This window comes from Rhipicephalus sanguineus, chromosome 1, assembly GCF_013339695.2.
Source record: "Rhipicephalus sanguineus isolate Rsan-2018 chromosome 1, BIME_Rsan_1.4, whole genome shotgun sequence".
NCBI classification, from domain to species: domain Eukaryota; kingdom Metazoa; phylum Arthropoda; class Arachnida; order Ixodida; family Ixodidae; genus Rhipicephalus; species Rhipicephalus sanguineus.
The window spans coordinates 232,959,809-232,983,647 of NC_051176.1; the positions used below are offsets into that span (position 1 = coordinate 232,959,809).

The window sequence follows — 23,839 nt, forward strand, 5'->3', positions numbered from 1 at the left end:
TATTTCCTCTTCGTCGTCTTCGCTGAGGCGGCCGCCGAGCACGTGCCATCTCCTGGCGCCGTAGTCGGCAGTGACGCCTTATACGACATATCCCCTTTTGCGAAAAAAAAAAAAAAAAGTTGCTACCTAATATAGTCCTTGAACTTCTGCGGTGTCTTCTTCTTACGAGTGCTCCTTCTAATACGCGCTTGAGATCCCGACATATTGGGTGAAACTTGCGCACTGTCTGCTGCGAGTGGTTCAGGAGAGTCCGCATTTTCATGATTATCCTCTCTTGACGTGCCAGGATGCGATAGATCACCCATAACTGTACCAGACAATTGAGTGGATGCCGGTGACCAGTTCATAACAGCAGATGTGCCTGATCTCATTTTGCTGACAGCTGCAGGGTGAACAGCAGCTAACTTGGACGCGTTCCACACTCGTCCATCTTCCAACAAGTACGAGGCTGGTCCACGCTTTTCAACGATCTTCTTGGGCGCGGAGAACTGTGAAGATAGCTTCCCAGGAATGGCAGATAATTTAACCCGCACGTAATCACCAACGGCGAAGTTTGGTTCCTTGGCTCCGCTTTTTTCATCTGTATAGCTCTTCGACCTGGTTTGCTTGTTTTTCACGCGCTCTCGCAACTGCTCAATCGCCCTTGACGGGTCCGTGCTGAAGCATTTGTCGGGCATGCCCACTATGTCGAGCCTTGTTCGAGGTTGGCGTCCATGAAGAAGTACAGCGGGCGCAACACCAGTTGTCGCGTGAGGCGTACATCGATATATTTGCAGGTAATCAAGCATGGCTATTTTTATATCACGGCGTTCAAACAGAGCCAGTTGTATGTATGACTTCAATACCCTGTTGAATCGTTCCACCAAGCCGTTAGCTTGCGGGTGGTACACAGAAGAGTTGTAATGCTTGATTCCACGTTCTGCGAGAAATTCTTCAAAATTTGCTGATGAAAACTGTGGCCCATGATCAAGTTCAAGTAAGAATTTCTTCACTGTAGGTGTGGTCGCGTCTCTTACGAAAGCCACTTCAGGCCACTTGCTGTAATAGTCAATGATTGTAATGGCAAAACGGCAGTCGGCTGAAGCTTGCGTGAAAGGTCCTACGATGTCGATTGCAACTTTTTCCCAAGCTTTGTCAGGAAGAGGAACGGGTTGCATTGGCGCTGCAGAGGTACGTGCAGACTTGTCACAGGACTGGCAAATCACACATGTGCGCACAAGCTCTTCAATGTGACTGTCCATGCACGGCCACCAATAGGACTCTCTCAGGCGAGCTTTGGTGCGACTAATGCCTGGATGTGACTCATGGGCCAGATCCATAAAACGGCGTGTCATAGACGCTGGCACGACAATCCTTTCACCCCGGCACAAGATATCATTTACAACTGAGAGTTCAGCTCGCACATGAAAGTAAGCCAGCAGCTCTTTCGACAAGGATTTTTTGTCAGGCCAAGAAGTAATCGTGAAGTGCTTGGCTTGAGAGAGAGCGGGGTCGTTGGCACTGGCTTCTTGAAGCTCTTGCATGGTAACGACTGGAGACAGGAAGCATATGAATTCTTCTTCGGGTGCATCGCGGAGTAAACTCTGTACGGGCAGCCGGGAAAGAGCGTCAGCCACGACGTTTTCGCTACCCTTTCTGTATTCCACGGTGTAGTTGTAGCACAGCAACCGTGAGGACCAGCGCGCAATCCTTAATGGACGGTGACCGGTACCTTTCGTTGAAAGAAGCGTAACCAATGCCGCATGGTCAGTCCGTAAGATGAAAGGTCTCCCCCACAGGTAAACGTGCCAATGTTCGCAAGCCCAGACGCAGGCAAGAGCCTCGCGTTCGCCAACTGAGTACTGCCGTTCATGTGGCTGCAGGGTACGCGAGGCGAACGCGACAGTTTGCAGTGAGGTTCCGTTATCTTGCTGAAGTACCGCACCTAATCCATATCCTGAGGCATCAGTCGTGACGTACACCGGTAAGTGAGGATCGAAAAGATGAAGAACCTCGCAAGATGTTAGAAGAGCTTTCAGTCGCTCCAAACTGCCTTGTGCTGCCGCAGTCCAAACGAAAGGTGCATTTCCTCGAAGCAAGGCACGCATTGGCTCCACAACGTCAGAAAAATGGGGGATGAACTTGGAGTAGAAACCTGCAAGTCCCAGCATCGAACGAAGTTCGTTGATGTTTTTAGGTGAGGGTGCCTTGGTTATCGCCTCAATGGATGACATAAGTGGGAATAACCCTCTAGCGCTGACAACATGACCAAGAAAAGTCAGCTCTGCGACGTCAAAAACACACTTGTGGTTCAACCTGAGGCCCGCATCAGAGAGCCGTTTCAAAACAGCGCGCAAATTGCCCAGATGATCCTCGCGGGAGCGTCCATACACGATGATGTCGTCAATGTAAAATAAGACGCATTTGCACCCTTTTAGGATCAAATGCATCATCTTTTGAAATGCCGAGGGCGCCGATGCTAGTCCGAAGCAAACCCTTTTGAAGCGAAAGAGTCCGTCATGAGTTATGAAGGTAGTAAGGTCACGGCTCTCTGGACTGAGTGGTAACTGGTGGTACGCAGAAGCTAAGTCGAGCTTTGAGAATCGCTGCGCCCCAGCCAAGCTGTTCAGTAGTTCTTCAGTTTGTGGCAAAGGAAAACTGTCCACTACCACAGCTTTGTTTGGCTCCCGTAGGTCAACGCACATGCGAATCGAGCCATCCTTTTTCCTAGCTACCACAATGGGTGACACCCACTCTGACGAGTCGACGCGCTCAATGATGCCCTGGGCTTCTAATTTTTGTATTTCTGCCGAGACTTGCTCGCGAATGACAAGTGGCAGCCGTCTCAGCTTGCTGGCCACTGGTTGAACAGACGCGCGAACTTTGACCTTGTGACAGAAGCCTTTAACAGTTCCGAGCTCTTTTGAAAATAGGTGCTCGAATTCGAAACGTAACTCTTCAGGCAACACAGGAGTTTCTTGCGTCATCAGAAGACACTTAAGCGGTGACCCCTGAATCTTCATGTCCAGAGCCGCGATGCCATCTAATCCAAGAATGGTTGTTCCTCCAGGCACAACGTACAATAAGATAGAAGTGCATCGACCATGGAATGAGGCCGCAGCAATGAAACATCCTTGAATTGGAATGGCGGACTTGGAATAATCGAGAAGCTGAACGGACGTAGATGTCAGAGGATACACTTGAGAAAAGTGACGTTTGTAAAGGTCCTCAGCCAGAATGGAAACCGATGATCCAGTGTCTATCAAGAATGACACAGAAATTCCCTCAATTTCTAATACTGCGTAAATTCCTTTCTTTCGGCTCCAGATTTGACACACACTTAAGTGATCGTCTGGGTCAGCTGTATCGCTATCTTCCGCGACATGCTGAACATTTTTCGCGAACTTTCGTAGCGACTTGCACACCTTTTCCAAATGGCCAATTTTCTCACATTTTCGACACTTATGTGTCTTGGCCTTGCACTGAGGGCTATTTGCAAGGTGCTCCGCCGAACCACAACGATAGCATTCCTGCTCTTTGAAGGATCGTTGACTTTGACTTTGCGTCTTATAGCATGTGCACGTGCATGTGCACGGTAGCACATGGGCTCGTAAATCTTCGTCGCCAAAATATGTTGTGTCGTGCATATCAATTAAGGCACATCAAAGGAAACATTCGTTCCTCATTCTTTATTTCCTCTTCGTCGTCTTCGCTGAGGCGGCCGCCGAGCACGTGCCATCTCCTGGCGCCGTAGTCGGCAGTGACGCCTTATACGACAATGGTATACAGCATAGAGCTCAGTATATCCCTTTCAATAAAAAAAATTCACAGCATATCCACGGGTGAATGATGAAGAGCTTGGGCGAAGCTCCTGAAGCAATCATGGTTACACCGTGAAATCTTCAGTGGTTTCGCCCAGCAGTAATCAAAGCGATAGCCCAGTACATCATCAAAGACGTGACAAACACTCTATATATTTACACATGAAATTTTATTTTTGGTAAGTGGTAGCTAGGCGTGGCTTCCGTTCCCGCTTCATTATAACGGCTTTATGGTCGGTGAAGCGATGGATCGGTGATGGGTCCTAGTGGGATGTTTGCAAAGACGAAGTAGAGGGCAGTTTGCAAAGGTGGCTTCCGTTCCCCCTTCATTATAACGGCTTTATGGTCGGTGAAGTAATGGATCGGTGATGGATCGTAGTGGGATGTTTCAAAGACGAAGTAGTGGGCAGTTTGCAAAGATGGTTACGCCGGACAACGGAGACGTGACAAGGTTAGACTAAGAGGAGCTTCGCCCCTAAAAAAAACCCACAAAACAAGTATCAATGATAAGGCGCCTGCTAACAATGGGAACACCCTTCCACGCGTTCCCGGTAAAGATAGGTTGCAGCTGCTTTGCCCTTCACACGAGGTCTTCGAATGACGTCAAACGGCCTTACCTTCTCCCAGCGTGTTTCCCGCTTTCATATAGAAAAGGCAGACCCGTCTAGCAACTCATTTACTGCATGCCGCCCCGCAGAGCAAAGCCGGCTGCTCGCGTGGACACGGCTGTACGTTGCATGCGTCGCCTTCTACAGCTGTAGAATGGGCATTAGTGTTTGTCTGATAGCCTCATAAAGATCTGCTAAGGGCGCATCACTCTCGGGTGCTAATTTTCATATGCAAATATAATCACTGTGGTGCAAGTTCTAGAGGCACTGAAGCTAACAGTGTCGCTATTCGTCTTTAGCACGTATACATGTGGCCAGAAGAATGCAGGTAGCTTATCTCGCAGAAGCGTGGAAACGGGTGTCATTGCCGGCGACACCCGGATAATCGAAGTGGGGGCGCCATTCTGGCCAGGATGGCGATGAACGGCCGCCCGAAGTATGCCAACGGGAGCCGGTGACGGGGAAATGCGATGTACTACCCGACCGCGTGCTGGCGTCAAACTACGCAAATGGAGTGGGAAGTGCTGGTGCGTTACATGTAGCTTTTTAGGCCGTTAGACAAAACACTGTTATCGATAACAAAGTAACTGCAACACGTAATTTCAGACAAAAAAAAACTTAAACTATAAGTTCAAAACTACCATATGATTATAAGACACGCCGTACTGGGGGACATTCTTTAACATGCACCTAGACCTAGGCGCACAGGCGTTCTTGCATCCCTCCCCCCTTCCTAAAATTGAGGACGAATACACGACGTGAGGCTCGCAGTTTATCGGCCGTATAAATTGTAGGCAATATTTGTCCGCTAATTAAAGCAACGACCATGACGTCACGCGCGTGAAGGCCAAAGCGAACAGATATGACTCGATCACCACGAACACTCGCTGTCGCAACGCTGTAGCGTGATGAACTAAGAGCGCCGGCGGTTTGGGTGCAAACCATTCGTGCTGTCTCTCGCTGCGCACAGCGTGTGGAAACATGTTGCCGCATGAAACCACCGGCCTTCTCGGCTCTTTTGCACTCCGCCGCAGAGATTACCGCCGCACGCCGGCAACCAAGCTAAGCCGGCCGTGCTATATATAGGAAGAGGCTGTGTCCAGTGTTTCTCCATTTTCGGTTGGCACGCTGCATAACTTCATTTACGGCGTCTGTGTCCTCAGACTTCAGCAGTGCGTGGATGCGGCAGACGCGGGTTACCACAGCAGGTAATTACTACAGGGACAAAATTGCGGCTTTTATATAGATTTTAATATCGCACCATAATTCGCGCAGGACGCGTTATGAAGGTTGTGTAATGACTGCTTCGCCGGTAGACACCGGAATATAGAGAACTAATGTGTAGGTCCGTGACACACTAGCAATAACTGCACAGGCTACGCAAGAGGCCACGCTGGCGTTCGTTATTTCGTGATGCATAGAACTGCGGTGGGCGTCGCACTCCTACTACACGCGAACGGACTATCGGAGAGAAATTCGGAGGGCTTCACCCTTTTGCCCAGACAGCTAGACACCGATGTCGCGCGTGCAATTGCCATGTATCCTGCACTGTGACGTTATTGCGGAACGACGACCCCGCTCTGCATGCAGTCCTCTTCGTTTTGCGAAACCACTGACGTCTGTATGCACTTCACATCCAAGCGCGCTCCGATTGTATCTTTGCATGCGTAGATCGCTTGCAGTAGAGCATTTCTCTTTTTTTCCCTCATTTCGATGACGGGACCGCTGCCGTTGCTCGATAGCATGCGCGGCCGTACGTATGCAGGGCAGACTCGATACGCCGGAAAGGTCTGTTCTCCGGTGGGTTTGTTGAAGCACTCAGAAAATTTTGTAGACTAAGTTTAACGAGAAAAAAATTTATGTGCGACGTGTTCGTGCTCGGTATATACGTATATTTTGTCTCGCAATCACCAGGCTGTGATATTTCTTTGGGAGGCGGAGTTCGATGGGAATGACAATAAGGGTCACGGCCTTTGAAGAAGTGGCGCATTTTCTCCAGCGATTGTGGTGTGTGTGTGTGTGTGTGTGTGTGTGTGTGTGTGTGTGTGTGTGTGTGTGTGTGCGCGTGCGCGTTTTTTATTAACTTGTTAACGGGCAAGATTGGCTAGCAGCAGCTCTTGCGAACAGCTCTCGCGTATGAACGTTTCAGTGAATGCGGGTCCTGGCGCCGTGTCCCGATAAGTCTTGCTGCGGATGTACAGAAAGCAGGTTTAATTACGCTAACAAGCGTCCTCTGATGCTGCACACGCAGTGCACAAAGGTCTTCGTGCTGGACCTACGCCAGAAATCTGAGCACCGGGGCTGCTCGATCTACACGCCTAGGAAGTCGCCATGGGACGATCGGCGCCTTCCTTCAAGGACAGACGGTCGAGCCTGTGATAGTCGAAGCCAGTTACTTGGCCTATTATCGTTTTGCCTCCATCCGAACCGATGGCATTCTGCGAACACGACGAAGATATTGTAGCGCTGCGCAAGCTTCTGAGAATCTAATCAATACGAAGTCGGGTCTAAGGCATGATCGTGAGGAGCGGGAGGTATTTCGGGGCTGTTAATCTTCGGTGCCCTTATATCAACCCCCCCCCCCCCCCCCGCTTTGTTTTTTCTTTTGTTTCCCGTTCCTGTAAAACAGTAAGAAAGAAAGCACTTCCCTGCCTGCCATTGATCGAAGGCGACGTCGGCCGATCTCGTTAATGCGGTCATTTGCGACGCCCCGTGCGCAGCATGCTGAACGTTGCATTGGCTAGGAAAAGCCGATGAGTGTTTGGGACAGATCCGGCGTGCGTGTCAGACAGGCCGCGCTTGTTTCGCAACCCGAACTGCCGCGGGGGATTATGTCTGACGACAGCCCCGCCCACGCCACCTTTCGGGCCGCTGTAACGACTGCTCTGCGCCTCATCAGCACGTGTCTCGGCGCTCCCCGTTCCTTACTCCGCCGCCCTCATCCCTTTCCCAACCTTTAATTGTTATTTTCGCTCTTCTTCTCTATCTTTTCATATATATAGCTACGGTTCATCGCGAGGAAATAAGCGGTCGGGCGATCGCCATCTTGGTAGGTCTTGCGAGTAAGCCGCGTTGGCTAACCGGACAGTTTCCCTATGTCATGAGCCTGACCAGAGGTTTGTAAATGCAGAAATCTTTAACGGAACGTGCGGAGGTTGAGTGCCACGTGCTGCCGTATTCAGTCAAACTTCGTTTATTCCGATTTTTTTTTTTTAAGAACGTGTTCCAACGTTAAGCGGATGCTTCGTAAGTGCGTCTCATTAGCGAGCAACATAACTTTAGTAAGGGGATCTAATTGGCGCATCTTTTTTTTTTTTTAATGCGAAGCATTTCTTAGCGAACTTCTGCGACTTTGAGCGTATCTATCTATCTATCTATCTATCTATCTATCTATCTATCTATCTATCTATCTATCTATCTATCTATCTATCTATCTATCTATCTATCTATCTATCTATCTATCTATCTATCTATCTATCTATCTATCTATCTATCTATCTATCTATCTATCTATCTATCTATCCGCCTACGACTTTGTGCTCTCCTGGTCGCTTGGTTAATCGAATGTACACCAAAGTTGGTATGGTGTAACATGACTGTATGACGAACATAAATGACAAGTCATAACATGAAAATCATGACACGCATGTCATGTACAGCATGATTTACATGCCACGCTCATGGTGCGCTGGCGGCCGTTTCGCTAGCTTGATATACATCAAAATTGGTACCTTGCGACGTGACTGTGTAACGAACATAAATAACACGAGTTAACGTGAAAATCATGACACACATGTCATGTACAGCATGACTTACGTGCCACGCTCATGGGGCGCTGGCGGTCGTTTCGCTAGCTTGATCTACCCCGAAATTGGTATTGCGTGACGTGACTGTGTGACGAACATAAATAACACGAGTTAACACGAAAATCATGACACGCATGTCATGTACAGCATGACTTACGTGCCACGCTCATGGGGCGCTGGCGGCCGTTTCGCTAGCTTGATCTACCCCGAAATTGGTATTGCGCGACGTGACTGTGCGAAGAACATAAATAACACGAGTTAACACGAAAATCATGACACGCATGTCATGTACAGCATGACTTACGTGCCACGCTCATGGGGCGCTGGCGGCCGTTTCGCTAGCTCGATATACACCGAAATTGGTATCTTGCGACGTGACTGTGTGACGAACATAAAAACACGAGTTAACATGAAAATCATGACACGCATGTCATGTACAGCATGACACGTGCCACGCTCATGGTGCGCTGGCGGCCGTTTCGCTAGCTCGATATACACCGAAATTGGTATCTTGCGACGTGACTGTGCGAAGAACATAAATAACACGAGTTAACACGAAAATCATGACACGCATGTCATGTACAGCATGACTTACGTGCCACGCTCATGGGGCGCTGGCGGCCGTTTCGCTAGCTTGATATACACTGAAATTGGTATCTTGCGACGTGACTGTGTGACGAGCATAAGTAACACGAGTTAACAGTAAAATCATGACACACATGTCATGTACAGCATGACTTACATGCCACGCTCATGGTGCGCTGGCGGCCGTTTCGCTAGCTTGATCTACCCCGAAGTTGGTATTGCGCGACGTTACTGTGTGACGAACATAAATAATAGGAGTTAACATGAAAACCATGACACGCATTTTGCTAAACGACATACAAGACGATGTATGCAGCTCTTTGCTGGCTGCTTCGCATTACATCGATTCCCACAATGCGTGGGATCTGCCGGCTTTTTTAGTCGTATTCAAAGAAGTGGACAACCAAGTCAAAGAAAGCAGGCACAAAGCAAGCGGCTCCGTTAAGCTGACATATAAAGTAAAGGAACGGGAAGATGGACGAAAAGATTTGCCGCCGGGGGGGAACCGAAAGCACATTTTCTGCGCGCGGTGCTTCGCCTAACCGCGGCGCCATCTTCCTGACCACTTTCTTGGTTATTTGTGTAAAAAATAACCCTGGCAGTGTTAGGGAGCGCCGCTCGAGACCGGGCTGGCGGATCCTTTTAACGTAGATCTGGTTGTGCACAAATTTGAGTTAGAGGAAAAAGGGGAAAGAAAAACTAACGAGGTATCAGAAATACAACGCTCAAATCCGTGTGGATTTCACTGCAGAGAATTGCTTTGCATGATTGTACGTTGCTTCATTAGATGGCCTGGCACGCGAGGAAATGTACCAAAAATTTGTCTGCCGCTGCCAAATGCAATGAGCCAAGGAAACAATTGCGAGCGCTTCGGAAGTCGTGGGTTTTATTCTTAGTCGCAGCGGATTCGGGAAACTGGTTTGCAAACCGATGAGCGTGAAAAGAAAACGAGCGCTTGAATTGAAACCGTTTCCAATATGATTAGTGTTTGTAAAAGAGCACGAGAGGGCAGAGGAGGTGAGGGAGGGATACATTCCACGTATTTTTTATCCAACAGCTAAATTGGGGAGGGAGAGAAGCGCCGATATTTTTAAAAGCGAAACTTCTTATGCACGTATCGGAGACATTCTAGCCGCCATCGACTTCGTAGATGCGCACTGAAGTCATAACGCCGTGCTCCCACGACTTATGCAAATCCCACCTCACTATTTATCGCAGATATTTATCAAAAATAACTTACGGGTGCTATAGTTGGTCTCGAATCCGGTTCTGGGGCCCGGTGGTCTAACCATTATCACAAGGGTGTCTTTTTTCTGCATTGCGTCACACTATTGCTAAAAGGTCGCAAAAAAAAAAAAAAAACGCCGTTATGGACTTTCTTCATGCAATCGAGCTATACGTAAGACGTTTGACTGCGTTAACCGCGTCGAATAACAGAAAATGACCGTGCGTATCTTATGTAACTGACGCTGAAGAGGAGTGCTACGGGATGCGTTCGCCACCAAAATCGGCTGTCTCTCTCATCTTGCTTCTGTAGCGCCTGTTTACAAGGTCAAACACTTCCTGCCTTGTTATTCGAAATGTTTTAATGTTGAATGAAATGTCCCTTGCTTTGCAAGGTGTATATATATCAATGCTTTGTAGCTCATTGACTCGTTTGTCATTGAAATCTACAGCGCGCCTCTGCGCCATTTTGTTTTGCTAGCTCGCGAACATATTCATCGGTTCCCACAGTGCGTGGGATCTGTACTTTTATTTTTCGTTCTTGTCTTTATGCGGTTTTACAACCTGAACTTGTGCGAAGCTTTCTTTCGTTATAGTCTCCAGTAAGAACGCTTCTATCCGTGGTGTTGGTTCAGTGCCCGCATTATTCCATCTGCAAAAGAAAAAAATTATTTCGCCCATATAGAAATGGTATATTATTTGCGGATGTGCACCACAGATGCGCCATAGTTCGGCTCCTCCTCCCCTTCATAAGAAAGTTGTTTGCTTGGCCCGCCTACTTTAGACGAAAGGCTTGTTCGATCACTTCGTTCAGTCGCCACAGTGTGTCGTCCCATACTGACGTTAATATACAGACTTTACAGAGCGTACCGACAGCTCCACATGCATGCGACATAATCTTGGTATGTCACACGCATCTTGCTGGTGCGCGTCTGCAAGCGCTCGTGTTCACGTGTTCTGTACGTTGCTCTTCTGGCGACAGCATGGTTATGATCGAACTGAAGTTGCGATGGTTTTCAGCTGCGCGGAGCATTGCTGCTAATTGTATGCCAAGTGGGAATCCCCAGGCCTAAATCACGGAGCCATTAGTTCGCAAGTGCTCTTTGTGCTTGGCCAGCCGCCTTCGCAAGTAATGTATCCGGTGTCACGATTGGTTGAAATTTTGTTACGATCGAAGCCAGCGTAAGAAGCTCCTTTCTTTCTTTCTTTCCTTCTTTCTTTCTTTCTTTCTTTCTTTCTTTCTTTCTTTCTTTCTTTCTTTCTTTCTTTCTTTCTTTCTTTCTTTCTTTGAATATGTGCCCCCGTGTCTCGAGTCCCTTGCGGGCACGACTAGCTGGCCAAATGGTCGCATGAAACGTCGAGCAGCCGCAGAAACATTTAACGCCACATTCGACAAGCTATCATAGATGGACCGATTTCAGTGCAGTGGATATCTTCAACTCGCTAAAAAAAAAAAAACTGCGGAGTTTCATAGATTTCGCAGCACGACAACATGGCCATCGCACGAAGAGGTTTGTATGATATGTGAGTACGTCTTGTTATGTTTGTGCTACAAAGGAGCACAGAATGTGCATTCTAGCACATTTCGTAAGCTCGTGCATTCGTACAACCATGGCAGCTAGTCGAATTAAAGGTAGTGTTAGGAGCCCCAATTCACAAAAACCTCTAACAACTGAACTGTCTGCAATAAAAAAAAAATTTCAGCCAATCCTGATGCTGGGCACATCGTTAACTATGGCGGCCGGCCAATAGCGCTTACGAAAGAAAATCTTTTGCGTTGGGCCCCGAATTTACGCGTACTCATTGGCTGGCACTCAAGAGCTAAGCTACTGAGACAGCTGTACTCCGCATTAACCTGTTTATTCGCTACGATTTCGAAGAGCATCACTTCAGGTACACAACTGAAGACTCTGCGTAGCTGTTCGCGGTGCGCGCGCCGATCGTGTTGAGCCCGTGCAATTGCGGTGGGACGACGCGTGATGTTGTCCTCGGCGTTCACATGCGACTCTTGTGACCCGTTGCAGGGCGATGCTGCGGTGACGGTGCACCGTTCGCCACGCTGGTACTTCAGTGGGCGCCTGAAGCCGAGAAGCCGGAACCGCGGCGCAATCAAGCCAGCATCCATGGCAGCGGCCGCGCTGCGCAAGCTGTTCCGCGGGGAGCGCCACCGGCTAAGCACGGGTGCCAACCACAATGAGCCCAAGAAGAAGAAAGAGAGCGCCGAGGGCGGCAGCCGCCTGCTCAGCCTCTGCGCCGGAAAGGCTTCCTCCGGTATGCTGTCGATTACTTTTGTGGTAGGATCGACATAGCGCGCTTATCATCAACGCTGCTTTTCGATATGTGTGTGCGCGCGCCTACCCTTAGCTGCTGCATGCTGCTGTCGCGCGAATCCGTGTAGCGGCCGCACGGAGCTCATGCGATCATATACTTGCATGGGCGCCCGGAGGGGGGTGCAAGGGGGGGCGGCTGCCCCCCCTTGAAATTTCGGATAATAATTTTCTATGCAGTAGCTTCAGGATTGCCAGCCAACTTTGCATGTTACACACTACCATAAGTTGGCAAAAAATGTGGAACTCACTCATTAAATATATTTTGCCTTTAGGACTCCCTCAGATTCGCCAAAATTTTTCTCAACCGGACTCATTCGAACTCAGACTTGCGAAAATCTTACTCAGCCTCACTCAGTGCTCGGTCTGAGTCTGAGTGAGCCTGAGTGAGTCGACTCATGAGTGAGTTTGCCCACCTATGCACACTACTATTGACTAATCTTGCCAGTGATGTCACGGCAGTGAAAGAAACGCTACGTGTGTTGGACGCGAGCCCCCTCCCCCCTTCCCCCCCCCCCCCCCCCCGCTGATGCACCCCTCGCAAAAAGTTCTGCGGACGCCCTTGTATACTTGCCGTCCAGGTATACCATTGATTTGATCGTTGTGCTCCTTGTGAAAGCGGTCCGGAGACGATAACCTGGGCAGCTTCTTTTTATCAACCGTGTGACAGCGCTGTTCAGCTCTTTCGGGCCGATGAAGAGGCGGAACTCATATGCATCATAGGTTGCAGTGTTCAGTCACTCTATATGGGGCACCAATGTCGTCACTACGGGATTAAAACTGATCACAATTTTGAAGTAAGCAATTTGACCTACGTGTTATGTTTAAAATCGGTCCGAAAAAAAATGGCTTGGCAGCGTTCAGTCAGATTGCGCTGAGCAGCTGCACTGCAATTTAACCCTTCATATTATGCTTACGTAAGCAATGCTCAAGTTTGGTCTTCACTGAATGCGATGTACTTACACAGCCCACTAGCAATCGTTATTATAATTTTATTTACTTAGTCGGGACCGCAGTATGCCTCCGCAAGGGGAAAAATTTGTCCTGCGTGATGGTTCGGATTGTCGGTGACATTGCGAAATATCCCTTCCGTGACAAATTCTCTCAAGGATGAGCGCCTGAACAGCGGAACATTCAGCTGGCATTGTGACAGTCACACACCTTTCGTGCGGGGACTTCGGCTTGAAGGGATGCATATGCGGCACGTGTAAGCTTCAGATATACACTCGGAAACTCGGAGGGGAGCATCGAGGAAATCCACATCACACTGTCGTAGATCTCTGAAGCCGCGGTCTACGACAGTGTGATGCACTTTCATCTAGATGGCTTGGCAAACTTGCTCGCCACATAATTCCTCTAAATATGATTCACGAAGTCGAATGCTATCAATAGTGACCTGTTAGAATCGTTTTGCGATATCACTGATGTGCATAGAAGCAAAGTTATATCCTGCTGTGTATCGAGAAATCTGGATCTCAGAGGGTGGTAGAGAGACGCCTTCCGAGGGGCTCTTAGTGCGAGCAGACCGTGGGAAGCTGCGGGGAAAGAGGACCGTTGCGTCGCTGTCCGTTTCATTACGTGGCGAGCGCGTGGCGTCCCGAGAAAACGTGACTATACGCGCGCCTGGAATTGATGGCAGGTGCAGCAGTACCCACACAGTTCAGTCACACTCCAAAGTAAGCGTTGCAAAACACCATTCGCAACCATGATGCTAAACACGACGCAGCTTTGCGGCAGCATGCATAAACGCTTGGCTTTTGGTTTCCTAACAGAACCCAAGTATCAATGTGAAGTGAGAACCGAATAACAACGTTGAGCACTGCTTGTAAAATTTGATATGAAATGGTTTCAAATACAAAGAACAATTTTGAGAAGGATCCACTTTCCTGCGTGGTGCGCCACCCTTAATCTGTCTCTCTTACCTAGCCGGTTCTCTTTTCGTCCACTTCACTTTCTTCACATCTGTATCACAACTACTACAATACACTTGAAACAGTACAGTTAACGTCCCTTGTACGTTCCTTGGCTTCATTATATGCTGGTTTTTATTAAGATTGTTTGAAACGAAGAAACGAGTCTTCAAATTTCCATTCTTTCATACATTAATTAAAGCAGGAAGTTTATATTTTTATGCTGTATTTGTCATGACGAATAAGATATTTTTATAGCGCTGTATAAGGTTATATGAAGCTTTTTTTTTCTTTGTGAAATGGAACAATTTGACGAGGAATGCTGCTTATTCGAGGAGTACGCGTAAGGATTAATTCCAATACCCAAAGAAGGCATCCTATGCTTTCAAGTGCTATACTATGTATAATGTGACCAGTCAAAAAATAAAACACCTTGTGAACTGGAACCATTGAACCTAAAACTTCTTTTTTTTTTTCGCCAATGCAATGGGTCTGTGCAATATTATATATTGGGTATATACTATATAGCATCCGTTTCAAATCCGTGTAATTGTCTCGAACCTGTGAACATGTATATTTCGGGAACGTTTTTCTTGCTTTTAAATTCCCAGGTGTCGACATTAATGTTATAAGGTGCAATAACATTACAAGGATACACCGACACCTATATATACGTAGCTCATAATTGCTTAGCGCAGAAAACTCCGGTTTTTTTGCCTCTTTTTTTTTTCAGCTTTCTAGTGTCGTTCGAGCAGACATCAAGACATCATCACGGTTTTATGGTTTGCGCGCGTGTTTACGACCCGTTTCGTGATCGTTGACGCCGCGTAAACGCGTGACGGATAGGTTTTGCGAGAGGACAACCTGAAGGAAGGTGCTGTTGGCACTGTGTTGTCAAGCAGGCCAGATTGACACTCACTGCGCATGTACGAATTGTATTAAAGTGCACCTTATGTCACCTACTGAGACAAGATGCCGGATTCTGTTCAGAGCGTGGACAAGGCAAGGCGGCCCGGAAGCCAGCCGAAGGCGCGTCGCCGCGTGCCCCGGGGAGCCCTACCGCCGCCGGCGGAGGCGGCGACACGACAGCGGACGCAGCGGCGGTGGCTGTGCCCTCGTCCCGCTCGACACGAAGCCCTCGCAACCGGGTGGCGCCCTGCTCCCAGCAGGCGGCCGTGCGCGCACGCCGTCTGATGCGCGAACTCCAGGAGATCCGGCGACAGCAGACCCGCGGCCAACAGCCTTCCTTCACCGTGGACCTAGTCGAGGACAACCTCTACGAGTGGCATGTGCGCCTCTACCAAGTGAGCGACGCTCGCGACACGTTGCTGCTTTTCGTGGGCTGTCAGCTTAATTAACGTGATTCAAACGATGACAGAAGTATGGTGTCCGTGCGGCATGCGTTTACCACACCTTCACGTCGAGGTACTGCTAAGCTGGGCATCTTGTGGAGTTGTGCGCAAAAGTGTGCAGCGAATATTTACTCAAAGTACACCCTACTGGCGCTTTATTGTTTTTTACCAGTATTCAGTTGCGCCCTGTTCTTTAGGCTTGACCGCCGCACATTAGGGCAACCGTTCCGTAAACCGTTCAAACAGAACTTCATTAAGATTTTCCGTTTCCAGAAACATCGCTCTTGGCATCGGTGTAACGCGGTGACGGTCTCGTTTTCATCTGAATCGCTTTGCGCCCAGGTGGATCCGGAGAGCCCGCTGTGGCGCGACATGCAGGAGTCTGGCGTGTCGTGCGTCCAGCTGAGCGTCTCCTTCCCGGAGAACTTTCCGTTCGCACCCCCGTTCGTGCGTGTGCTGGCACCGCACATCGAGCGCGGCTTCGTCATGGAAGGCGGAGCCATCTGCATGGAGCTGCTCACTCCACGGGGATGGGCGTCTGCATACACGGTGGAAGCCATCCTCGTCCAGGTTCGAACTCTGGGGAAGTTGGTCCCTTGTTTACTATAGTCGATCGTAAAGGCGAGTAGAGTAGTTTTCATGTTTCTTTAAATGCGTCTCACATACATCTGTACTGTGGTAGGCTAAAATTGAGAGCGAAGTTCTAAGAAATTGGAGGTTAGAAAGCGAATTTACTAAACTTCTCTTACGTAAGAGCGTCTCTCAAGGCATAGGCATTCGGGTGCCTGCGCCACACTGTGTAACGGTGCGATCGAGAGCGATGTTCGGTGCGCTAAATTGCGAATGGCGTTAAGCAAAGGACGTTTTGTGATACGAATTTGCATCAGTTTCGTGCAATTGTGAAAATAAATAGAATTAAATAACGTAAATTTAAAAATTAGGTAAAAAGTTACAAGATCTTATAATCCTCCCCTCTACATGTTCAGAGTTTGTCGGCTTAAGTCTCAGAACTGAGTGCAACGTTACAAGATCTTATAATCCTCCCCTCTACATGTTCAGAGTTTGTCGGCTTAAGTCTCAGAACTGAGTGCAACCGACGATGATTTTAGGCACTGAAAACCGACCTAGATGAGAGTACAGACTGCCGATTAAGGTGGAAAAAAAAGGCACCCAAAATATTTATTATGATTTTTTGGGCTTAACGTCCCAAAACCACATAATTATGAGAGACGCCGTAGTGGAGGGCTCCGGAAATTTCGACCACCTGGGGTCATTTAACGTGCACTTAAATCTAGGCACGGGCCACAAGCATTTTCGCCTCCATCGAAAATGCAGCCGCCGCGGCCGGGATTCGATCCCGCGAACTTCGGATCAGCAATCGGGCACTATAACCACTAGACCACCGTGGCGGGTGCCCCAAATCTCTAATCCGCAGAGTGGATGTCGCGTGACTCAACGATTCGCAGAGGATTCAGGGGAGGGATTATCGGCGCCGCTTGTGGCGAACTTTTCGTCTACCGCCTCCCATCAGCAACGCATATATATTAACATGACGCCGGCGAAATGTCATGCGGTCTCGCTGACGCCAGTGACCATGATTACTGCCTTTTTTTCCCCCTTAATTTCTGTCGGTAGTCTGTACTTGACGCCTTATATCTCGTCCTTTCTTTCTTTTTCCCCGCTTTTGTCAAGCACACAACGCAGAACCGTCTATCAAACTATTGGGGATGAGTGCACCCTAGTTGGCGATCGTTTATACTGACACTTTCTAACCACCCACACCCCACGCTTATCAAAGGGAGGTCGCCACACCGTCCAGCGAAGGCTCGACGTCGTACGCGGCTTTGGGGTTTGGAGCACTCCGTGCGTTTTTTGTGTGAAATTTTCCAGCCATGCATTGCGGTGACATTGGTCGGCATACTCACTCACGTGTGCACTCACACTCGCTCTCCATCCATTTACAAGGCGTGAGATAGGGCGTCAGTGAGTGACCCTGAGTTTGAGTGGACAAGGGTATCAACATGAGCGAGTGCCACTTAACGGAAGTTCGCACGAATGACAGTGACGGTGAGTTTGAGCGGACATCGGTGTGAACATGAGTGACACACAGATGTGCGCGTGAGTTGGAGTTGAGTACGAGCGTGAGGCCGGAAGAGACTGTGAACGCAATGGAATGGTGGTGAGCATGAGTGGGAACGTGAGTGACTACACCAGCGAGTGTGAACACGGGCGGTGCCGCCACCCCCCCCTCCTCCGCTTAATTTTTTAATTGAAGACATTGATGCACGCCGACCAAGGTGAGAAATACTGACTGACTGACGTTTCGGCTTCCACAAGGGAGCCTTGTTCACAATGAACGTGACCCCCGCCCCGCAACCTCGGAAAAATCCTGTATCGGCTCATGAATGTGCGTGCACATAAGTGAGTACGTAATCTACAAATATATTAGTAGGTGAGCACGAATGAGAATCCGTTTGTTCTGCTGACCTCTTTGTGAATTTTCTGTTCCCAAGGATGTCACAGCACGTCCCGCGAGAACAGTAGATCTTGAGGTTCCGTAGCAAATGCACATTTGTGCCGTCGTCGTGAGGTTCTGTATAAAGTCCAAATCGATCAGTCTAGAACAGGGGTCTCAAACACGTGGCCCGCGGGCCGCATGAGGCTCGCAGAGCGTTCGCTAGCGGCCCGCGGCTTCACACGGAATAGTTTTATGGCTTTGCTAAATAGTGCTCGCATTATTTTCTCGCCTTTTGCAATTAATATCGATTTGTGCGGGCAACTACAGAGATTGAACTGGTCTCAAGCATTTTTTTTTTTCGTGAGGCACCCCATGCCGTCAGTATGAGTTGAAACATCACCATGGCACGAAAACGCTATATTTCAGAATCGGCGTCCAGATTTTAGTCATTGTGGAAGTCAGTATCGATACGTTTTTCGAAACCTGACGTCAAATCTGCTTCAGAAATGTTCCATATATGGGAAAGCGGAAAGCCGTTCTTTCAAATGGCAGCGTTAGGTGACATTTTGTTCACTCTCTCTTTTCCTCCGCTCCCATTATCTTCACTGTCGCGGCCCTTGTGGGAATAAATTTCATGACTGCGGCCCGCTAGCTGAGGTGAGCTTGAGACCCCTGGTCTAGAACATATTCTCTAAGCTCTACTGACATTGGCTAGTCACTCCAAGGAAGTCTATTGAAAAATTATATGTGATCGCATTCCCTGTCGAAAACTTTCGGAGATACTTCCACATTTGCGTGACGCGGCGTCTGGCGTAACGCATCAGTGGAGCGAAGTGCCCCAGAGTGATAATCGCGAAAGGGATCGGCCGAGAATGCTCGCTATTGTTTGCGCACGACAGTTTTCTCGTATGGAAAAAAAAAAGAGCAAAAGAAGTCGGGCGTTCCGGAAGTTGCGGTTGCCCGCAAATGGCTTTGTTTTACCCCGCGACTCATTTTCCGAAGTAAATATTTGGCAGTTAAAAGAAAGAATTACATATACGAGTTTCAAAGATCACAGAAAAGTTAATATATCAATTAAAAAATAAAAACGTTAAATGTTGAACAGCTGAGGTGTTTCTTCCGGTGCCGTACTGTATAAAAGTTTCGTTAGCTTGTATCTCGATATTCGATGACATACGTTCTGTGTGCCAATCACGTGTCGCAGGTGGCCGCGTCGCTGTCCAAGGGCCAGGCCCGTATCGCCACCAAGCCAGGCAAACAGTTCAACAGGAAGCTGGCCGAGTCCTCTTTCCGCAGCCTGGTCAAGACTCACGACAAGTACGGCTGGGTGACTCCCCCGTTGGCCGACGGCTGAAGCTGGAAAAGGGTGCCTCAGCCCGGAGCTCGCCCGTGCACGGGTTTGCAGGTGGGAACTGATGCGAAACCCTGCCTTTTTCGCCTTTATCATTGTTTTTTTTTTTTTTTGTAGACAGTGTTATGTCGGTTATGCCACATTGTTTGACGTTGAGCCTAGTTTTACGAGGTGGACAGACGTCTCTTGTAAATCGATTATATGTTCCTGACGCGAGCGTACTGCATGGGCACACCGATTACGTCCTGGCTATGCAGTCCGACGTAACGTCGGCACTCGCACCACGATGCTGTTTCCATAAGATACCGACGGCATTGTGAAAAAGTCACAATTCCGTCGCAACGGCGATGTAATGAATGCGATAGCAACAAATTAGAATGTCACACAAAGAACGGCAAGCAGCTCGATACTTGCAACGCGCCGCTCGAGCCCAAAGGACTGGCGAAAAGAACACACACAGGACGACCGCGAACTAACAACGGCCACAGCTCGACACTTGCAGCGCAGTGCTCAGACACAAGGTAGGACACTCGAAAAGAACGCACAGGTACACACAGGACGAGCGCGAACTGTTACGGTTGTTACTTTGTGTTCGAGCAGCGCGCTGCAACCCAACGCTCTTAGACTTCTTTTTCTTTAACTGCGGCGCGGGTGGAGTGACCCCTCCGCGTCTCCTGCTATGCGGTGGCGTTCGACGCATCGCTTGCGCGGCGGTCCACATTGTCAGTGGGTACAGAAATGGGCCACTTTTTAGTGCGCGTCTGAAGGAAAATGTAGGAGCGTTGCTTTAAAGCGCGCCCGAAGATGGTGTTTATAAATAGCTCGCTGTTGTTATGCTAAACAGCCGGTGGCGCATGGACGAGTTGTTTAAAGCAGCGCGCTGCGGAGCCAGAGGGGTCAAGAATTCGAATCCCGGTGGCGCGCTTAGGAAATTTTTTTCTTCTGATTTATTTTCTTTGTGGCTTTTATTTATATATACATATATATACATATCCGGGACATGACGGCGTCGACAGACGGCGACGGCAAAAACCAGCCGAGAGTGTCCATATAATTGCTATCGCAATAAAATGCGCCAAGCGTCTCGGCGCACTGGCTTGCACGAGGAAAATTCTTCGGGAAACCATCAGCGTTGCGGAACACGCGCCAAGCTTCCGAGCGCGCTTGCTTGCACGTGGGACATTATTAAGGGTATGCTATTCTGCCTGTTGAGGCATTCCGCCTTTGTCGTATAGTGATTAGAGCGTCGGGTTTCGGTACGTGAAGCCCCGAGTTTGAATCCCGCCTTCGTAACATCTTTATTTACTTACAATGACATCACGACGAAGGCTGGGCGACGTAGAACGCCCAGAAATGCCTTTTGTTAGCCAAAAAATTCTTGGCATTCAATAAGGCGCGGGAGGTGTTAACATTGCGTTCATTCAATTAATTCATTTGCCTACCAAATCTGTGTAACGAATGCCCCGTACACGCGTGCGTCCTCGCGTATATACTCGGTATCGCTGGTACAGTCGTGCAAATCTTTAACTATAGTTCGCGAGCGATAATTTTTTCTGTGTATCTTCTCCATATGACTGAATTAAGTTCCAGAAAGGGTGAGGGCAAGTGCACGCCCGCAAAGCACATGCCTACAAAACAACTTTTAGCTACTTCGTTCAATAACATGGCGCTAACACATAAAAAAGTTGCCGCTGGGCACGATCGATAGTTAAACATTTGGCCGGCTGTACACGTGTATGTGAATGTCTCTCCCCTAAGCAGCGACTTTTTCTGAATGGATAACTTCGTCGTCATCTTGCGGGATTCGCTCCGCGTATATATTGCTGCCATATATGCCGTATATGTCACCAAATATGTATTGCCTGATTTTTTGCGAATTTAAGCTCATTATAAGCGTTGATGTATCTTGACAACGGCGGATGGCTGAGTAGGGTGTGGCGGTTATTATATAGCTGACTGAAGCGTATCGATGTGAATTAAGCGCTTCTGACGTAACGTTTCGCTCTTTTCTTTATTTCTCCTTTCAGGTGGATGACGATGGGTGCTACTCAGACATTGCCAACGAGAAGCTGTTTGCCATTTCGTTCTTCTTCTTTTGGTCCAGCGATCCCTGGCCACTCATCAGTGGTACCGCGTCTTCACTTTGCATTGTTCAAAAAAAGTGTCTCCCTGTCCCACCTTCTTGCGAAACTGCGCATAAGTCTTGTTTTCTTGTATGCCTGTCGTATGCTTTAGTCGCGCGAGCCTATCACTGGCGTGTTCTAGGCATAGCCTGCCACCGCCCGTTTGTCTATCCTGAACAGTGGTGATCGCGCGGCTGCCCTTCTGGGTGGTCACTGCGGAGAAGACTGTAGAAACGTCGCGGCTGTCGCTCCTCGGTTTCGCTCAATATTTGTACTATATCGGCGAAGGCGCTTTACCACCGCGACCAATCGCTCTGGCCCTTGCCTTTCCTTCCCAGGTGTAACACGTAGAAAAGCAGCAACTTTTCTTTTTTTTTTTCCTCGAACGTCAGCCATTGTCCACGTCATTGTAGCTCTAAGCACATTCTTTCGGTATTCCGAGACTCTGTCAAAATGTATCATTTAGAACGTACAGGCAATCCAAGTGCGGGAATCAAAACGAAAGGACGACGTCACTGTCGCTTAATGTTTCGGCCCGTGCCGATAGTGGCTAGTCGCGACAACCATATATAATATATATATATATATATTTACGAGCCGAAGAGACTGAAGTTAAGATGCAATTAAGTGAGCATGTTCGCTGGCAAGCCGTTTACCGGCCGCCAGAAACGGCGAGGAGCCCCGGAACGCCATCATTCCAGCTGCGCTTCCGCTTCCTGCATTATGCTCCGCTACGTGCAGTCGAGACCAGCTAGTTAATGTTTCAGAGAGTTTGAACTAACCTTTCGGTATGTAGCTGGATGAGGTTAAATGTACATGTGTTTGTCAGAGAACTTTTCTGCGTGCGTGACCCAAGTAAGACTTTATAGTCGGAGGCTGTTACTACGAGTGTGGCTCAATTTGTTCCTTGACCGGCGTGATTGTCTGCGTGCTTAAAGGGAATGCGCTGGATGTAACAGTGCGACGCGCGTGGTACGGCTTTATTCGCACTTTCGAGGAATCCAAGTGCGCTTTAGCGTTCGGCACGCGGGCACTCCGAGAAAACGCGGTAGCTTCGTCCGAACAAAAGAAGGAAAGAAAACGCGTCGCCTTTTGCTGTCGCATTTGCGCTTAATTACAAGGACACGTGCACACGGTGTATTTGTACGTCGTGGCTGTGCTAATCCGCGCACTGGGACTTGAAGCAAAATCGACGACACTCGCACAGCGCGGACGAAGCGAAAAGGCAAAGCGCGGGCCGACGCTCTCGCGCGAGTGCGCATCTCACTTTGTTTTCACTTTTTTCACTTCTTTGGCTGTCGTCCCTCTATCTTTCGTGGCGCAATGGCCTACGAGACTGTCGGTAGTACGGCAGTCACGGAAGCCGTGGTGGCACAGCGGAGATGGCTGCCGCGTGGAACGCGGACCTCACTCGCGGGCGGCAGCATTATCCTTTTTTTTTTTCCCGAGCCCTGGAGTCTCCAGAGACGCTGTTACTCGCTGCTCTCTTGCACTCGTCGCGTGCAAGAGGTCCCACGCAGCGACGCACCGTCCTCTGTGTGCTGAGAGATTTTCGACAGAAAACGCAAGTACTCTCCACGTAAAAGGCTTGTCGTTCTTCTGTACTGTGTAAATAATGAGAGAATGATGGACGCATTGAAGTGTCTCTCGAGTGCTTGAATAAAGGCAATTTGTTGAATGAGTCTCAATGCTCTTTACCTGACGCCTCCGCTTGGCCTGCATTTGTCCGCGTAAAGAGGCATTTTACAGTGACGAAGCTGTTAAGGAATTTTCGTGGTATCGCGGAGCAGCTATGAAATGAAATATATATATATATATATATATAAGAAGAGTGAATCAGTGCCGACTTCCAATCCTTGCGTGCCTCTTGGGGGAATTTTCACAACTACTATGGTACAGCGGTGTATACGCCGCCTTGTATCGGCGTGGTCGATATCGAGTGCAAATGCAACGCTTGTCGGATCCTCAAATTTGCTTTGAAACATAATGGCTCATCATTACAGAAAGAGTTGTCTCGTGTACATCTCCTTCGGATAGAAAACAACTTATACGCGCGTTTCTCTTTTTCTTTTCTCTTTTTTACACGTTTGTTTCTCATGCCGCGTTGTATGTACCGGCTCCACTTTGGAGGTCAGCTGGGAGTTTGTATTCCTGCGTTGGAGCAATCACTAGGACAATCTGTCATGCATAGGCGCTCTCGAACGCAGCAGCCTGCGTTTAAGCACCATGGTGCCAGTTCTGCACCGCATGCAGATGGATCGGTGTATGGAAAAACTTTAATTATTAAAGTCCTTC

The 23,839-nt window shown here is 48.7% G+C and overlaps 1 protein-coding gene across 2 annotated transcripts in view; it reads left to right on the plus strand.

Annotated features, from left to right (window-relative positions):
• Positions 1 to 23,215, plus strand: part of LOC119374548 (ubiquitin-conjugating enzyme E2Q-like protein 1) — a 71,096-nt gene extending 47,881 nt beyond the window's left edge. For both annotated transcript variants that reach the window (XM_049420267.1, XM_049420268.1), the window contains exons 2-6: positions 12,048 to 12,294; positions 15,251 to 15,564; positions 15,955 to 16,182; positions 19,275 to 19,475; positions 21,449 to 23,215. In XM_049420267.1, the coding sequence (XP_049276224.1) occupies positions 12,147 to 12,294; positions 15,251 to 15,564; positions 15,955 to 16,182; positions 19,275 to 19,424 (840 nt within the window). In that variant the 5' untranslated portion in view covers positions 12,048 to 12,146 and the 3' untranslated portion in view covers positions 19,425 to 19,475; positions 21,449 to 23,215. The remainder of the gene's footprint in view (positions 1 to 12,047; positions 12,295 to 15,250; positions 15,565 to 15,954; positions 16,183 to 19,274; positions 19,476 to 21,448) is intronic.
• Positions 23,216 to 23,839: the final 624 nt, after the last annotated feature.